The 16,401-nt window shown below is 29.0% G+C and overlaps 1 protein-coding gene across 6 annotated transcripts in view; it reads right to left on the bottom strand.

The window, feature by feature from the left end:
- The window catches only part of LOC107453074 (uncharacterized), a 45,361-nt gene that overhangs the window by 17,372 nt on the left and 11,588 nt on the right, over positions 1-16,401 (bottom strand). For 5 of the 6 annotated variants that reach the window (XM_043053223.3, XM_071184882.2, XM_043053221.3 and 2 more), the window contains 8 exons: positions 14,293-14,325; positions 13,461-13,510; positions 12,035-12,133; positions 9,400-9,522; positions 7,202-7,291; positions 4,343-4,915; positions 3,162-3,254; positions 225-323 (listed from right to left, as the gene is read on the bottom strand). In XM_043053223.3, the coding sequence (XP_042909157.2) occupies positions 225-323; positions 3,162-3,254; positions 4,343-4,915; positions 7,202-7,291; positions 9,400-9,522; positions 12,035-12,133; positions 13,461-13,510; positions 14,293-14,325 (1,160 nt within the window). The remainder of the gene's footprint in view (positions 1-224; positions 324-3,161; positions 3,255-4,342; positions 4,916-7,201; positions 7,292-9,399; positions 9,523-12,034; positions 12,134-13,460; positions 13,511-14,292; positions 14,326-16,401) is intronic. The other variant, XM_087163404.1, reaches the window with a different exon arrangement.

Genomic DNA, 16,401 nt, shown 5'->3' with positions numbered 1-16,401 from the left:
GTGATGTCCTAATATAATTTTATGTCACATTGATTAATTAGTTAAGGTTGAATACTATCGATTAATCTATTAGTATGTAGAAGACCAACTGAAAAAACAAACAAACTAAAGCTAGATTCTGTCAATCATGACATATCTTGCACTACCATCATATTATTTAGAAAAATTGTCATTTTATGAAGATTTCAAATTGCTTTAAAGCTTATTTTGTAATAGAATCTTACTCTCGGCTGGGTGAGTTGATGTTGAAAGATTTTCTGAATCTCTTTCTAGATTTCTATCAGGAACAACAGGATCACCAAAAGGATCTCTCAAATATGAAACTGAAAGAAAATCAGATAATGGAGATGTTCATTTAAGCTCGAATATCAGGATGAATAAATTTATTTATAAAAAACTTAATAAAAACATTTTGGTAGCCAATATAAACTCTAATTTGAATTGAATGGAAGGCAAAATACTCTGAAAATGAATATTTCTGACATCAATTTTCTAAAAGATAGATGTTATATATATATACTATTCAGGGGCGCGACAGCCCATAGAGGGCCAAGGCCTACTGCGCCCATCTCAGTTTTCTTGACCTTGGGCTCTGTGGTGCCGGAGCAGATGTTCCGGTTAGGTGGTCAGCCGAACGCGAAACCCCCAGTGTTTAGTTCCCAAGCATGCTTGGTACTCATTTATCGACCAACTGAAGGGATGAAAGGCTGAATCAACCTTGCCCGGCCCGAGGATCGAACCCAGGACCGGTGGCACAGGAGCGCAAAGCGCTACCACTGAGTCACCGGGCGTCATATATATATATATATATATATACAGTGAAAAATAATGTACTTTCATTAATAAATTGTAGTACTTAATAATTTTGAAAGTTAAAACACAAATCAATAAAAAAACGAAGAATTTATAAAGATATGCATATTAACAAACCAGCACTTCATCAGGAGACACACTGTATTCTAACACTTGCTTAAATCAGCTTAATTCTTTGATTAACTGTAATACATATTTACTTATCCAATCTATACAAGGTTGCCACTCAAAACTGCAAAAAAAAAAAAAAAATCTCGGTGTTTTCACTGTATATTAGGAATAACACACAATTATGGTGTTCATGTGTTGTTCTTAAAATAACAATACTCCTTATACCTACCGAAAAAAATCAATATATTATCACACTTAGAACTGAGCAAGGCTTGAAAATACACAACTTAAGTTAAAAGAATGAAAATACTTATAACTTACCTCTAGACTACTAAAAAAATTAAAAACTCTGGTGAAATAAAATAAAGAGCCAACAATAATGCCCATACAGCAATGCACCATAGATTATATGTAATCTACAAGTATCCAGATCTTATATTTAACAATTATTTGCAGACAAAAGTTCTTCTTTTACATGTTTAAGAAATTTTAAACTGACATTCAGTCCATCCATGCTAATTTAGAAAAGTAACTTAAGTCTGACTCAGATACAACTTTCTTAAAATTTTGTAAAAGTGCTTATGCAGTAGTACACCTTAAAAATTCAGAATTAAAATATTTTGTAGATATTTTATTAGTTGAATTACACACATACCTCCCTACAAGTCTCATTCAACATTTTTGTGAAATATGATTTAAGTCATTACAAGTGAGGTGAGGCATTTTCGTATGGCTCAACATACACTTTTTCGCAATATCACTATCTGTAAACATCTGTGGAAATATATCTCTATTTGCTCATTTAAAGAACAAAACAACTGCAAATTAGCATTCTATGTCAGAACAGATTGAATATTGCAGTTCCTGTTTCCCGTTAAACAAAATTCATTCTAGTTTCTTTACCGGAACATACACCCAGAAATTTCATGCTCCTTATGAGGAGATGTATTGGAATATAGATGCATGTACAATGTCATATTTTGGGAGAAAGAAGTAAAATATGAAGAGAGGTACTACCTAGAAGGGAGGGAAGGGGGAGGGAGAAAGAAGAACAGAATGGAGAAAAAGAAATGAATGACTGACGAGCTCCCGTGGTTGGACAGCTGGCATGGTTGCTTTTATCTTTTTTTGTAATGCAAGTTATGATTACACTCTTTATTATTGTCAATATTTTAAAGATATTGGATTTTTCAAAGAAAAAAATATCTCTGCATTTTACCAGTTTTTAAGAAAAATTAGAAATTCTCTAAATTTTCTCAGCTTTTTAATGTTTATTTTAATTCTTTCATTTTCCTGGTACTGCTGGTGCCATGGCAAACCTGCTATAGTTGAAACCAAATGCATATTATCTGCCCAAAAATCAACAATGTAACTGCTAGAGGACAACACAATTTTAAAGGGTCATTCAACACAAAATCTGCACATTAAGTCACATGATAATGAAGTGAAAATTGTTATTGCTTTATTTTCAATTTAAGATGAATTTTTTTTTTATTTATTTAAAACTTTTAAAAATAATGTTTTGTTTATAAATCTGTTAACAGAAAGTGTTATATTATTACTGGGAGCTGTAACAAGCCAGAGTTGTATTAGTATGATTTATATCATTTACAATAAAATTTATCTGAACACATGTTATTTTTGTAGTTTTTATTTCTTACAAAATATTTTTAACAAATTATAGTCATAAAGAATTAGAAATACCTTTAAAATCTGAGTCAATTAAATAATAGCTATTGGAATCATGCTTATGTGTATCAATAGGATCAATATTAGTATTATGAATATTGTTAAAATTTCAATTAAATTGGATGAAAATTGATGAGCATGTGAGTTTGAAAAACTATCAAAGTAAGTTTACCTAAAAATGTTTAGCTCATTTGCATATCAATGAAAAGTTCATTGGGTATACACACAAAGTGTCATTTACATGAGTTTTTACTTTCAACTTTAGAACAACGTTTCTAAATGTGCATACAGTTGTGCAGTACTTATACAACTTTATTTTCCTTGATTCATTAGTTTTGGCAAAACTTTTATAGTTACTTAAAAAAACACTAGTTGAGAAAGCCACACATATAATGAGATGTCATCAACTATTATGCAATTTGATCTACCACAATAATTTTTTTAGAAAAAGAATGCTTTGGCAAAAAAAAAAAAAAAAATAAGAAAAAAATGAAAATTAAAAGGAATATTTTTCAGAAAAAAAAGCTGATTTAGTAATAATAACTTACACAAGACTTGCTCAATTATTGTTAAAGGTTGGCTTGAATCTTTTTTTGCATTTCTATCAGGAACAGAATGATCATCCAAAGATTCACTCAAAACTGAAAATGTAAAACAAAAGCAGATTAATAAAGTGTTAATTGAAGCTTGAAAATCAGGGTAAGAATATTTATTCATAAAAAATTTCTTACAAACATTTTGATAGATAAAAGAAGGTGAGCTAAGTATCTAAGCTTTAAAAATAGTGAATAAAAAATAATTTCTTTAAAGATAGTGACATTAAGTGAGAAAAGTTACTCATTTAAGTAATTAGCATATTTTTATTTAGATCCCATTCCTACATTAAACTAAGTAATTCTCCCTATTAACAATATTTATTTAATTCCATACAATATTTAATATAATATATTTAATTTGATACAATATTTAATTAGACAAACCGTAAGTACAATATTTATAAAGTTTTATCTTAACCTATGTAGAAAGTGTAATAACTTACTTTAACAATATTTATTAAATCCAGGTTACAAAATAAATAGCATCTAAAGTATATTTCCCATTAAAAGAACTCATAAAGGCTTACATATTTAATTTCTAATCATGTTAAAACTTAAAACAAATATGGATAACTTTCTTATGTCTGAGCTTCAACTTCATCGATAACAGTGTTGTGGTATTTTTTATTTAGATTTTCTTGCATGAGATCAGCCGGCTAAAACGAAGCTGAGTTCGTGAATGACATAGCTTGTGATGTAATGGTGACGATGGATGGTGGGTAATTCAACTTTCAGTCAATCATAGATTGACACATGTCTAGAGTTTTTAGAATGTTCTTTTCTGAGTATTTAAGCAGGAATTCCAAAACATGTTTTCTCAACACATCAATGGTTTTAAATAAGTTCCCGAGTTTGAAAGCTGCTGGACCGCCATGTTATTAACAAACAATTATTCGTATAATTACCCAAGATGATTTTAATCAACTGTTTTTAACTTTAATATTTTTGAGATCAATAAATTAAAATTGATTCTAAAATTTAATCATCATTTTCAAAATACTACACATCAGTTATATTTTATTTTCCAACTTAAAGGGAAACAACTCACATCCAGCCCTGCGTTCATAATCACAATATTTACTGTTAATTAATTAAAAATATAAAACAAAGTAGTTTTACAAAAAGATATTTACGTCCACTATCAGGAACAACTCCACTATCAGGAACAGATCCACTATCAGGGACCACTCCACTATCAGGAACAGCTCCACTATCAGGGACCACTCCACTATCAATGATCATTCCACAATCAGGGATCACTCCACTATCAATGATCATTACACTATCAGGAACAGCTCCACTATCAGGAATCACTCCACTATCAAGGACCACTCCACTATCAGGAACAGATCCACTATCAGGGACCACTCCACTATCAATGATCATTCCACTATCAGGGATCACTCCACTATCAATGATCATTCCACTATCAGGAATAGCTCCACTATCAGGGATCACTCCACTATCAATGATCATTACACTATCAGGAACAGCTCCACTATCAGGAATCACTCCACTATCAAGGACCACTCCACTATCAGGAACAGCTCCACTATCAGGGACCACTCCACTATCAAGGACCACTCCACTATCAGGAATCACTCCACTATCAATGATCATTCCACTATCAGGAATAGCCCCACTATCAGGGACCACTCCACTATCAAGGATCATTCCACTATCAGGCTGACAATCCACCTCTTCGTCTGTAATTAAAGGAAAAAATATATATCAATGCGTGGGAATCAGCAGTAATAAATCAATAAAAAATTTTGTTAAAAATAGCAGGGTGGGAAAATAACTTATTATTGTTTCTTTGAAATATATTTAGTTCATCCCGTGACTTCAGTAACAATCAGAAAAATAATAGTTTTTAATAAGAAAACTATATTGACAGAATATATATCTAGATACTATAAATGGGAAAAGTTCAAAATACAATCAAAGAAATATGATCAACATAAATTAAAAAAGGATATTTTTATTACTGCTGGGGATACAATCTTTACTTGTGCATACTATTAAATAAAATAATTTGAGATGATTTGGGAAGCATATGTCACGAATATCTAGGCACCCCAAATTAAATTTTATTTCTTGAAGAGTTTATCTTAACATTTAGAAAATCTGAGACTGGTTAGAGCACTAAGTTGTTATTGGGAAGGACAGAAGTTCGACTTCCAGTGGCAGTTTGAAACACACTCAACTAAAAGCTGTTTCAGATTCATGAGTACCAGCTAATGATATTTACAAACCTATCAGGGAAGTAAAGGCAGCGTGTATGCAATGGTGAGGTGAACAAATAATCATGCCGAGGATCAGAAATTTGTGTAGCCTTAAGAATGCGCCATACAGCTGAAGAAAACTCTTCTAACAAAGTATTTTTTTCCCTCCTCACTAATTTAAAATTTAAAGTGTAAAAAAAAAAGTGCGTTTTGACACACCTTGAGTAAGCCATGAAGTTTCAAATACTGAAAAAAAAACATTTTAAAATATACAAATGAAAATAAATTATGAGTAGATAACTTAGGATTATGCAATGGTGAAGTTCTCTTCAAATAATTTGTTTGCATCCGCAACCTCCTCTTAACCTCCATGCACCACCTTGACCTAGAAGAAGCTGCTATAGGAAATGCTTTGAAATTTTACTTATTCAAGTTGTAGGTTTTTTGAAGAATAACAAATTTTGTTTTAGTCTATTTCATATTAATTTTATCCATTATGATATCACGGGTTCAAAATATGTTGGAAAGAAATATTTTTTTAAAAAAAGAACAAAGTTAAATAAAAAATCCTTTCTTTCTCAAATTGAAAATAATTAAAAAAGCAGAATGTTTTTTGAATTTTTACATGCAACAATGTAAAATTCCGTGTCAAAAAGAGATTACTCAAATTTGCATCATATAATAACATCTTATAAATATTAAAAAAAGTTTGATTTTTGATAATAATATTATACATAAACAAATAACATAATATAAAAAGTAAACATTTTATTTGCGCTTTTTCTTTTGAAAAAAAAGTAAGGACTTTAAAGCACTTAAAACTAAATCGGGAACTTTTAAGGTGTGAATGAATTCTATGCAAAAAGAAAATCCAATTCAAGAAGAAATACACAAAATTCCATGTCCTAACAGCAGATAAAAAAAAAAAGTTCAGATAGGTGAATAATTATATTATTCTGTGTGATTCGCTTTCTTGCACATCAGGATCCTTTTAAAGCTGCTTATTTTCATCATAATTTAGATTTTTTCCTTACCCCCTCCCATTTAAGTGAATGGTTCTGATGAGAGCAGGTGAACCATAATATATCATGGGTTCAATGAAGGGGTGAATATGAAATCTTTCAATTGAAAGAAGGGGTGAGAATTATGCCCATATAAAAAACTTTCAAACTGAACCTAACATGCAATTCATCAAACCTGTCAGCATATTCTGATAGCGATTTTGCAGCCAACTGCATGTTCCCATGTCTAGCAGAGGATCAAACAGCAATATCTACAGGCTGATTCAATTAGCTAGACCAGTCAACAAGTATATGCAAAGGCAAAGTGAGTTGGGCGAAATCTGAAAACACCACTCTCCATCAGAAGACAAGAATCAAGTTCTCCGAAATGACGTGCAAACACAAAAATACTATTATGTGACATCAAACATTGGGATATAAAATCAATCATCATGTTATATCAGTAGCATACTATTGAGCTGAGTGAAAACCTAATAAGACCACTCTTCCAAGGGTGACAAAAAATTGTAAAATATTTTACAATAGCATATAAAGCCACATTTTACCACACATCTAGTACCAATTGATCAACATAATCAATTGATCAATGTGAATAAGTCAACAACGGTTGACACATGTCATACCAGAAATTTGCTGTCTTAAAATAAAGATATACAACAAGATATACAGTAAATAAACCTTAAAGGTTGGTCTAGTTAAAAATTATGAAAACAACAAAATTTTTCTTAATATAAGATAATATTACGTGGGTCAAGCACAGGTGATATTTCAGACCAGTCAAGTGCATCTTCCTTATTTCTTCCCGGATAGTGAATACCAGGAAAATAATAAAAGGCTGAAAGTAAATTATGGATTAGAAATTAGAAAGTATTTGTATGAATTGGAAAGTATTCATTTAGGCATAAAATTATTCTCAATATCATTCACATTTCTCAATATCATTTCAGTCGAAAAGAAGTACTTTTCTGACAGAAGTCTCAAAGTTTTTTTATTTTACTATAAATTATAAGTGAATGTTTTGAATGTAGCAAATCTTCACTTTTTTTGCATTGATTGAGATTTTTGTACAATTTCATAAATTTTTTAAAATAAATGAATGAAAGAGAATTATGCATGAAAAAAAAACGTTTTTTAAAACAAACTGATGAAATAGTTCATCGAAGGTGGATTAGTATTTATAGTTAATACTAATCCAAATATATTATTTTTTTTAAGAAAATCGATATTTTTTGAAGAAATTTACATCTGACCTTAAAAACATAATAATGAAACATTTGGTTTTAAACTTATAAAGCTATTAATTTGTTTCATTTATAAGAAGTTAATTTAATTTTTTGAAGAATATTTTTTATGAAAAAGGAAGATTTGTTACAGTAGATTTTACGAAACAATATAAATTTCATGATAACAGTTGCAAAATGTACTAAATATTTTAGGGATATCATAGGGAATTTTAGGGATTTTAATAACCAACAAAATGGAAAAACTGCAATATTTTCCAGTTATGATAAACATTAAATGAACTTGAAATGTTATCTATTATGTTTACTTATAATTTTGAATAGCAACAGGCAATTAATTGATCAAAGACAGTAAACTGATTTTTATAGATGAGGCTTGCTTCATTATGGATTATTCAAATATTCAACCGAGCAATAATCAGCGCAAAAAATTTATTTCAATAGGGATTTTTTAAGGAAACTAACTCAAATTTAGGGAATTTCGTTAAATGTTCAAAAACCAGGAGAATTTTTATTAAATCAATAGGCTAGGAGAAACGGGCAAAATCCAGTAGTCTACTGGAAAATGCAGTTGAGTTGTCAGCTATGTATTTGTAATTTAGTAAATAATTTCTTTATTTTTTTTACTAGGGTTGGCTGGTTTAAACCAATAGTTTTTTTCCAAACAAATCTGTCAATCAGGCAAAAGCATAAGTAGAAAAGAGGTAGTTATCTGAATTTTATATTTCAGTTTAGTTTTTGGATTTTTTGTCAGCTATCAGTGTCAACAAATTTTTATTGTATGTCTGCAGTATTTTTTATTTATTTATGAATCTAATATTTTCAAAATAAAATGCTTAGTTAAAAGCATAATTCTTGATCAAATTTTTTTTAATTCTCTATTGTCTAATTTGATAAGAGCTAAATAGAATCAGTCAAGTACAACCTAGTATTAATCAAGCATAAAATTCAAAGTAAAAAAAAATCCATGTATTTATGCTTAAAAAAGAATAAACTCGGTATTCTGTTTTTAAATATCTACTATTGATAAACAATTTATAATAACCAAACATTAAGCTGTTACTCAATATGCCTTTTAAATCATATCAAGTACCAGAAGAAGACCATTTCACAGCAGTCCCAAAAAAGTTTTGAAATCATATTTTTCGGATTGGGACACCTATTTCATTTTGAGGATTAAAAAATCAGATCTGTTGAAAAAGAAAGCATGTTTCGTGTCTTATTTGAAAATCAAAATACTATCTTCACCAATTAGCATAAATAATGTCTATACCACAAACAATTACAATTGTGAGATAATTTCAGAAAATCCAAACATTAGAAAAAAGTTACTCAGTTTTTTTTTTTTAAATGCTTTATGTAAGTAAGTTTTTGGGGTGCATAAAAACATAGGATTAAGAGGTACGTGAGAGCTAAAATTATATTATTAACAGAATATTAACTAACAAAATTTTTTTTGTCAAAAAAGAAGAACAGTTCCATAATTATACAATTATATGCTTACATATCTATAGCAAATAAATGACCATATTACAATATTGATCAGTACAATATTAAATATTGTGAATAATTTTTCAGGGACTCAATAAAGAGGAACCTAAGAACTTTTAATCTTACTATAAATGATCAATTTTAAATAAATTCTTTATTTTCCATTCTGCTTAGAAAAAAAATGTGAAAAAAATTTAAAAAAGAAACTTACAATCGTCTTGCTGAAAAGATGTTGAAGGCTGTGGTAAATCTTTCTCAGAAGACTTTTTTCTCATATCTCTCATTTCATGAACATAATTGTCTTTTTTAAAAATACTGTAATTCCTTGATGCAGCTAAAAGTAAATTTAGACAGATGAATATCCCAGCAAAATCAATTAATCTTTTAAATTCATAAAAAATTTTGCTCTGTTAACAGAAATACTTGAGATTCTATTTAATAGAGTAATAGAGTATAAGGGAATAAAATAGAGTAAATAAAAGAGATTGCTCATTCAAATGAAAAATATTATAAGTTTTGTATTTATGCTCCCAAAACAATGCTAATTTTCAAACATTCAACATATCTTGCTCTGTATTTGACTTGGTCTGTATTTTGTTTATAAATGTTTGAAATGGTTACAAAAAAAGGCTTGATGACAAATTACTTTCATCAAAATTTTATGAAAGAAATTAAACAAAAAAAAATTGAATTAACCTTTTCAGTACTACTACTACTCCATTGAAGGCATCCACAAAACATTTTTCTCCTACTATAGCTACTCATTGTACAGCTATTGCTCGTTTTCCTCGTACTTTTGCTGCCCATTAACAGCATCATAAAAATAAATGTAAGTTATGTGTCAACAAAAGTCTGCTCCTCTACAAAGGCCATCTGCATTTAAACAGTATATTCCATTGAAGATGAGAAGGTTTGGTAAAAAGTAATTACTTTTAATAGTATGTTATATGTCTCCAATATTTTCTTATTTTTCTCTATCTTTTCTCTTCTCCGGCTCTTTTGTTTTCCAAAATAAATAAATATCTTCAGAGATGTGATTGCTATAACATAAAATTATCTAACGAGTGTTTGAAACTCAATGGGTAGATAGTCTTTTTTAACGTTAAATTTTGCACAAATAGGTCATTTTTATCTAATTAAATAAAAAAGCATAAAATAATGGTCATTTTTTTCATTAGAATAATATTCACAAAATTTAAAGGAAGAAGAAAAAATTTTCATGCATCTAATTATTGTTTTTTCTTACAGAATCAACTTACAAAGCAATACATAATCTAATATAATCAGTGATGCTCTCACATTTCAGAAAAAAATAGCACATTTTCTCCTTTTCAACTTTTGCAAGTTGTAATTGTATTTAAAAAAAAAAGGGATTTCAAAAACTGCTAAAGCCTTACTATAGAGGTTGGTGATAAAAGCATGTGGGGAATTATCATGCGAATTTTGCATGTCATAATAATATGAAAAATATCAGGATTTTAAAAAAAATGTGAAAATTCATAGCAAAAACTGTTGTGAAAACAATAAAAATTCTGTATGGTTTTATCGTGGAATCAGCACAAATCAAATGCACCAGAAAGCAATTATTCAAAAGTACAATTTGAATTTAGTACATTGTAATTAGAAACATGTATGTTACAAAGTTATTATTTGATTAGAATTTCATGCATCCTAATATCTCATAAAAAATCAGGATTTTATTTTAGCAAAATAAAAAAGAAGAAAAAGGAGTTATGCCATATTGATTTTACAATCCATTTCTTACAAATCAGAATTAGTAACAATATCCCCACTGGTAGAATGTGTCATACTATTACACGAAGATCAAAGAAAAAAAATATTAATCTTATGCTGTATCTTAAATGCAAGTTTTAAAAAAATAGAACAAAGGAGCACTTTTGGACACTTAAAAACACTAAATGCTCACAGTTTTGATATAACTATTTTCATTATCATCAATTTTACAGATTTGTTTTTGGTTACGATAGTTGAGTAATTCTAGCTCAAGTCAGACACTTCAGAATTTTTCTTTCAGTCGGTGGTTCAGTTTAATTTCAAAATTGAGAGAAAAGTCGCATTTTGCTTTGACACATAAAAAGACTCGCTATAGTACTTGATCAAAATTTTTTAAAAAAGCACACCGAGAGCTATGGCAGAAAAAAAGGGATCGCTGTTGAGGAAGGAAAAACATTTCATAAGCAGAATTTTGTGAAAGTTTTGAAATTTTAAATTTGTGGAACTCTGCAAAAGTTTCTGAAAATATAAAATTTTGATTCGCAGAAGTCAGCGAATCAACGATTTTAATACATGTTGCTTAAATTCGCAGTAAAATATCGCATGCCTATTCTAACATTGCTAAAAAATGGCTGACTTCCATTCAAGATTTATTTAAAAAAATTTTTAAGGTTACAGAGCTGCACAAGCATTTTTTTCCCGTTACACGTAAAAACCAATTTCTTTGAAAATAATTCTGCATAAAAGTGAAGCAGAGTACAGTTCTGCTTTCTGCAAAAGATTTAATAAAAAGGCTGAGAAATAAAAATTTAAATGTAGAGAAATTTGGCTTATTCAGATATCACTTTAAAAGACTCACTACATTATAACTGGAACAAACTGGCCTTTCACGTAAATTTTTGAATAATTTAAATGCAATTGTGGGGCAAAACAACTTTAATACAAATGAATTAAAACAAAAATCATACACTAAATCATAAATTTTACAATCACTACAAAAAGTTTGCCCACATAGCAAAGCATGTTCGTATCTCTGATAGTATACTACGCACATTATGATATTGATAATTTAAAATATATACAAGTAAGATGTTTAAAATAAATATTTTTACATCCACCAATTTGCCCAACATCATTTTCCTCGCAAGCCTTCATCCATTCTTCTAAAGCTGGCTCCTTATTTTCTTTTAGAACATTTAATATGATATTTACTGAAAAAAAAAAACAGAAATAAATGTGTTTTAAAATACAATAATTAAGATTTTTATTATTATGTTGGTTTACTTCAAGATGAGGTATAAAAAGCAGTAATTTGAAGAAAACACTTTTTGAATTTTCTTCATGTTCATAAAAGACAATTAGGAGCGAAAGAAAATCTCAAATTTTCCTTTTAATAATATAAGGTTCAAGGTCATAAAAAATAGAGGTCCCTCAGTTAATGTGCGTGCAATAATGATTATTATACAGTTAAAAATATTATGATTTAGAAATCTGCTGAAAACATTACAAAAATTCAAATGATTCCTAACAAAATGATCACAAATACTCTAAAGATATTGGACTTTTAGACCATGAGCTCACAAAATTGGGTAAATTGTCAGTTAAATTTAAAAAAAAAAAAAAAAAAAAAAAAAAAAAAAAAAAAAAAAACAAGGATAAATAAGAACACCAAAACTACAATACTTGCAAGTAGGACTAGGAAATGTATGAAATTTTATATTGTGATAGATTGTTTGCTAGGCAATGCGATATAAAAACGCATCGTGATTTAACATAGGTTCGAAAATTATCGATCAGAAATCTTTAAATCGTTCAAAAATGAATCAAAGAAATAAATATATAACGAAAGGAAAATGTTATTTCTAAAAAAATTGCTTCTATAATAGTAATAGCATTGCTTAATTCATATAACATTAATACATCATCAACTTCAATAATATCAATAGCATTGCAAAATAACGTAAGTGCCGCTGAAAATACCGTTCGAGAAACGTAAAATCTCAAAGACAAAAATGGCCCATAAAAAAATTGGGCATTGCTTTATATTTTAACGCTAATCCTTGATTCTGATTCAATTCTCTCTTTGTCATTCAACAGCATGAAGCGAACATTGTCTTCGTAATCAGACGCAATCACATCTTTGCAGTTAAACAAGAACAAAATCCTCTTCATTAGCGTCGTGACGTAGCGCAGGTATGGGTCCTTGCGCATGTGGAATCGTTATGTCTTTAAACCACGAGGGTCTTTTATATCGGCCCGTCGATATATGCATTAAATAGATATTTTGCGATATATCACGATTTTTCGCCCGGTCCTACCTGCAAGATGAGCACAGGCATACTTTTCTTATTCTCGTTACTAAAACATTCGCAAAACTTATCTCGAAAGGCTCGTGCTCAGAATCTCACTTCAGCAGGAATTCATCCTGATTTATTTACTGTCCCTTTTCACAGAGACATGTGAAATGATCACACAATTTTATTGATCTCACAATTTTATTGAAGTAAGGAAAAATAGTAATTTAAATAATAAACTCACATCTATCATTAATATTTTCACCAGTTTTGTTTTTTCGCTCTTCATGCAGGCTAAAAAAATGTACAATATTATTCTTCCAATACAATAATACTAATGATACATTAATATTAATACTATTACATCATTATAATACTATTACAACTATACAATAATATTAATGATAACAAAGAAGTAATCAAAACTGAATATTTAATCAAATTCTTGGGTAAATGATAAATTACAAAAATTAATCAAATCTTGGTTTCACTTCATACGACTAAGGCTCTCAACATTAATTAATACTAAGGAAAGTGTCCAGCATTATCATGGAAGCAGTATTTGATATATTCATATAACAAATTTATAATCAAATCTTTCACTGCCTGCGATGCATTTAGTGTAATGGAGAAGAGTATAACTGTACTAACTAAGCAAAGTTCCTTGAAGCAGAGTGCGAAAGTATAAGCATAAAGTAAATGAATTTACAGCTAAAATAGCACAGGAATTTGTAAAGAAAATCATTGAGGTGAAGAGTAAAGATTTCTCGTCATAAATAGTCTGCTAATTCTGATGATTTATTGCAATCAATCCTTATTCACACATAAAAACTGTCTAGATCCTACATTTTTAAAATGTTTACAATATTGAGCAACTGTATAAGTTGGGACATTTTATACAAAGAAAATGTTCTGATTAAATATGTTCCATATGTATTATCTTAGTTCAATAACTCATTAATAATAATAATATGTAAAAGTCATAGAACTTAAAAGTTTTGCATTTGTTTTACTGACACAATTTCATAAAGAAAAACTTGAAACATCCATTTTATATAATATTCTAAAAAACATACTTAGAGTGAGAATTTCTCCACTTTGTAAAGAACCTGTGAAAAGAAAAAGAAAACCTTAAATTGAAATAATTCTGAACTCTTCAACTGTTATACTTTCAGTTTAATGATAAGCATTATTTACACACACATTTTCTATAAGAAATTAGATAAATAATGCCACATTTACTAAAACACTAATTATAAAAATTCAAATAAATAAAAATCAAATGCAAATGGTACAAAAATTAATTAAACAAATTATCCACTTTACTACAATATGTAACACACAATTTCCTTTCTAATTTTGATCATAAAACAAATGTGTTTAGTTAAAGTAATCAATGTAAATCAAATAATACATAATAGGTTAAATGTAAAATTAACCTGTGAGTAATACACTACTATTAATTCTCAAATAAATGAACAATTAGTTTTAAATGCAACTAGAAATGTACAAGGGCTGAAATGCTGTATTCAAAGTTTGTTCAAACACCTTAATTACGTTACCAGAAAATTTGTATCATACTCTTGTTCAAAGTACAGATAACATATTTCAACATTAAATCAATTTTTCTAAGAATGTATCATTATTAACATTCTAAAACATAAGTTAAATTCAAGTGCAATAAAATTTAGAAGCAGAATAACATACGAAACATTTATGAGCATTCACACAGCGCCAAAATAATGACTGATGCAAGAGCTGTAACTATGCCTAAGATAATGTTCATTTTCATAGCAAAAATATTTTTAGTAATTGCTATTGTACACTTTATTCATTCACACATTTCACTCGTACATTTTTATCAACATTTACGAATAATTTTTACTAAACTTAAGTTTTTTTCATCAATATTGAACAAGAGAAATTTATTTATTCAAAGTTTCTATTATTTTTTATTAAAAATATACAGATTTTAATCAGAACTGCCAACTTTCTTCACTTTTTGGGAAAATTTGGGAAAGTTTGCTTTACTGTATTATTTTTCTTTTGCTTTGTAAATTTGATTTAACGTCATTTTTTTCACCAAAACATGATTCAAAAGAAACAGCGAATTGCATTGGTGGAGAACTGGGTACAGAGATGAATTCGCCATAAAATAGTTGCATTCTTAGTTAAAACATACAAAAAAAACATACCACAATTTGAAAATATAATTAAATTTATCCACAGTTTTTGAATCAGAAATGACTAGACAATCTAAGAACACTCCAACGTTTAATAACCTTAGCATTATATTAAGAGATTAAAATGTATTATTGGAAATTGATCAAAACATGCAAGTTGATAACAATAGTTGAAGATCAATGACAAGCAGTAATGAGTTAAAGGTAAGAGTTAATAGTGTTTATTATAAATAAATAATGCAGTACTAAAAAATAACAGGTTTATAGAATTTCCAATACAAAAACTCCTTTCAAATAAAGATTTATCCTCATTCATGCTTCTTCTTCTTCTTCCTTATTCCCAAAGTTAGCAGGGCTAAACAATGTCCATGAAATTCATGACCTGGAGGAAGTCGGCCACCAAAAGTGGGTTATTCAGAATGTCCCCTTTGTCCAGACCAAGACAGTCCAGGATATGTTGGGGAGAAGCCTGCATGCTGTGGCACCAGGGGCAGTTTGGGTAGATTTTAACACTACCCTCGAAAGAAAGGGACTTAAGGTGGCCGCTGATAAGCCTGGTAAGTGCTGTCTGTTTCTTGCGATTGCACCGAATGTTGAGTGCACCTCCTGGACAGGTGCTCTGGTACCAGTGATTGTAAGAGTTAAATTAAATAATTGTTGGTGCGTATTAGATAAAATTATGTACTTATTAAAATAGATGGTTTGTAGATTGAAATCATTGAATATGTACTAATAATTGAGTTTGTATGTGTATTTGGATATAGTTATGCTAATAAATAGGTAAGATGATTGAAATGTCGTGATAAAACAAATTAAGGCCGAAATATATAAAAGGGTAATTAAATTAAATTAAGGGGAAATTGATCGTTAAGGAAAGTGGTAGTACAATGCTAATGTGGGATAACAATAACCCAATAGGTTCAAAGGGTCACAAAGTGTGAGGTTTGAACAAATTGGATAATTTGGTATCACCAAATTTGGAAAAAGGGCGAAACTAAAATA

The sequence above is a fragment of the Parasteatoda tepidariorum genome, chromosome 5 (assembly GCF_982258835.1).
Source record: "Parasteatoda tepidariorum strain Cologne lab strain chromosome 5, Ptep-v5.0, whole genome shotgun sequence".
Lineage (NCBI taxonomy): Eukaryota > Metazoa > Arthropoda > Arachnida > Araneae > Theridiidae > Parasteatoda > Parasteatoda tepidariorum.
This window is presented reverse-complemented; position numbering and strand designations above follow the sequence as displayed.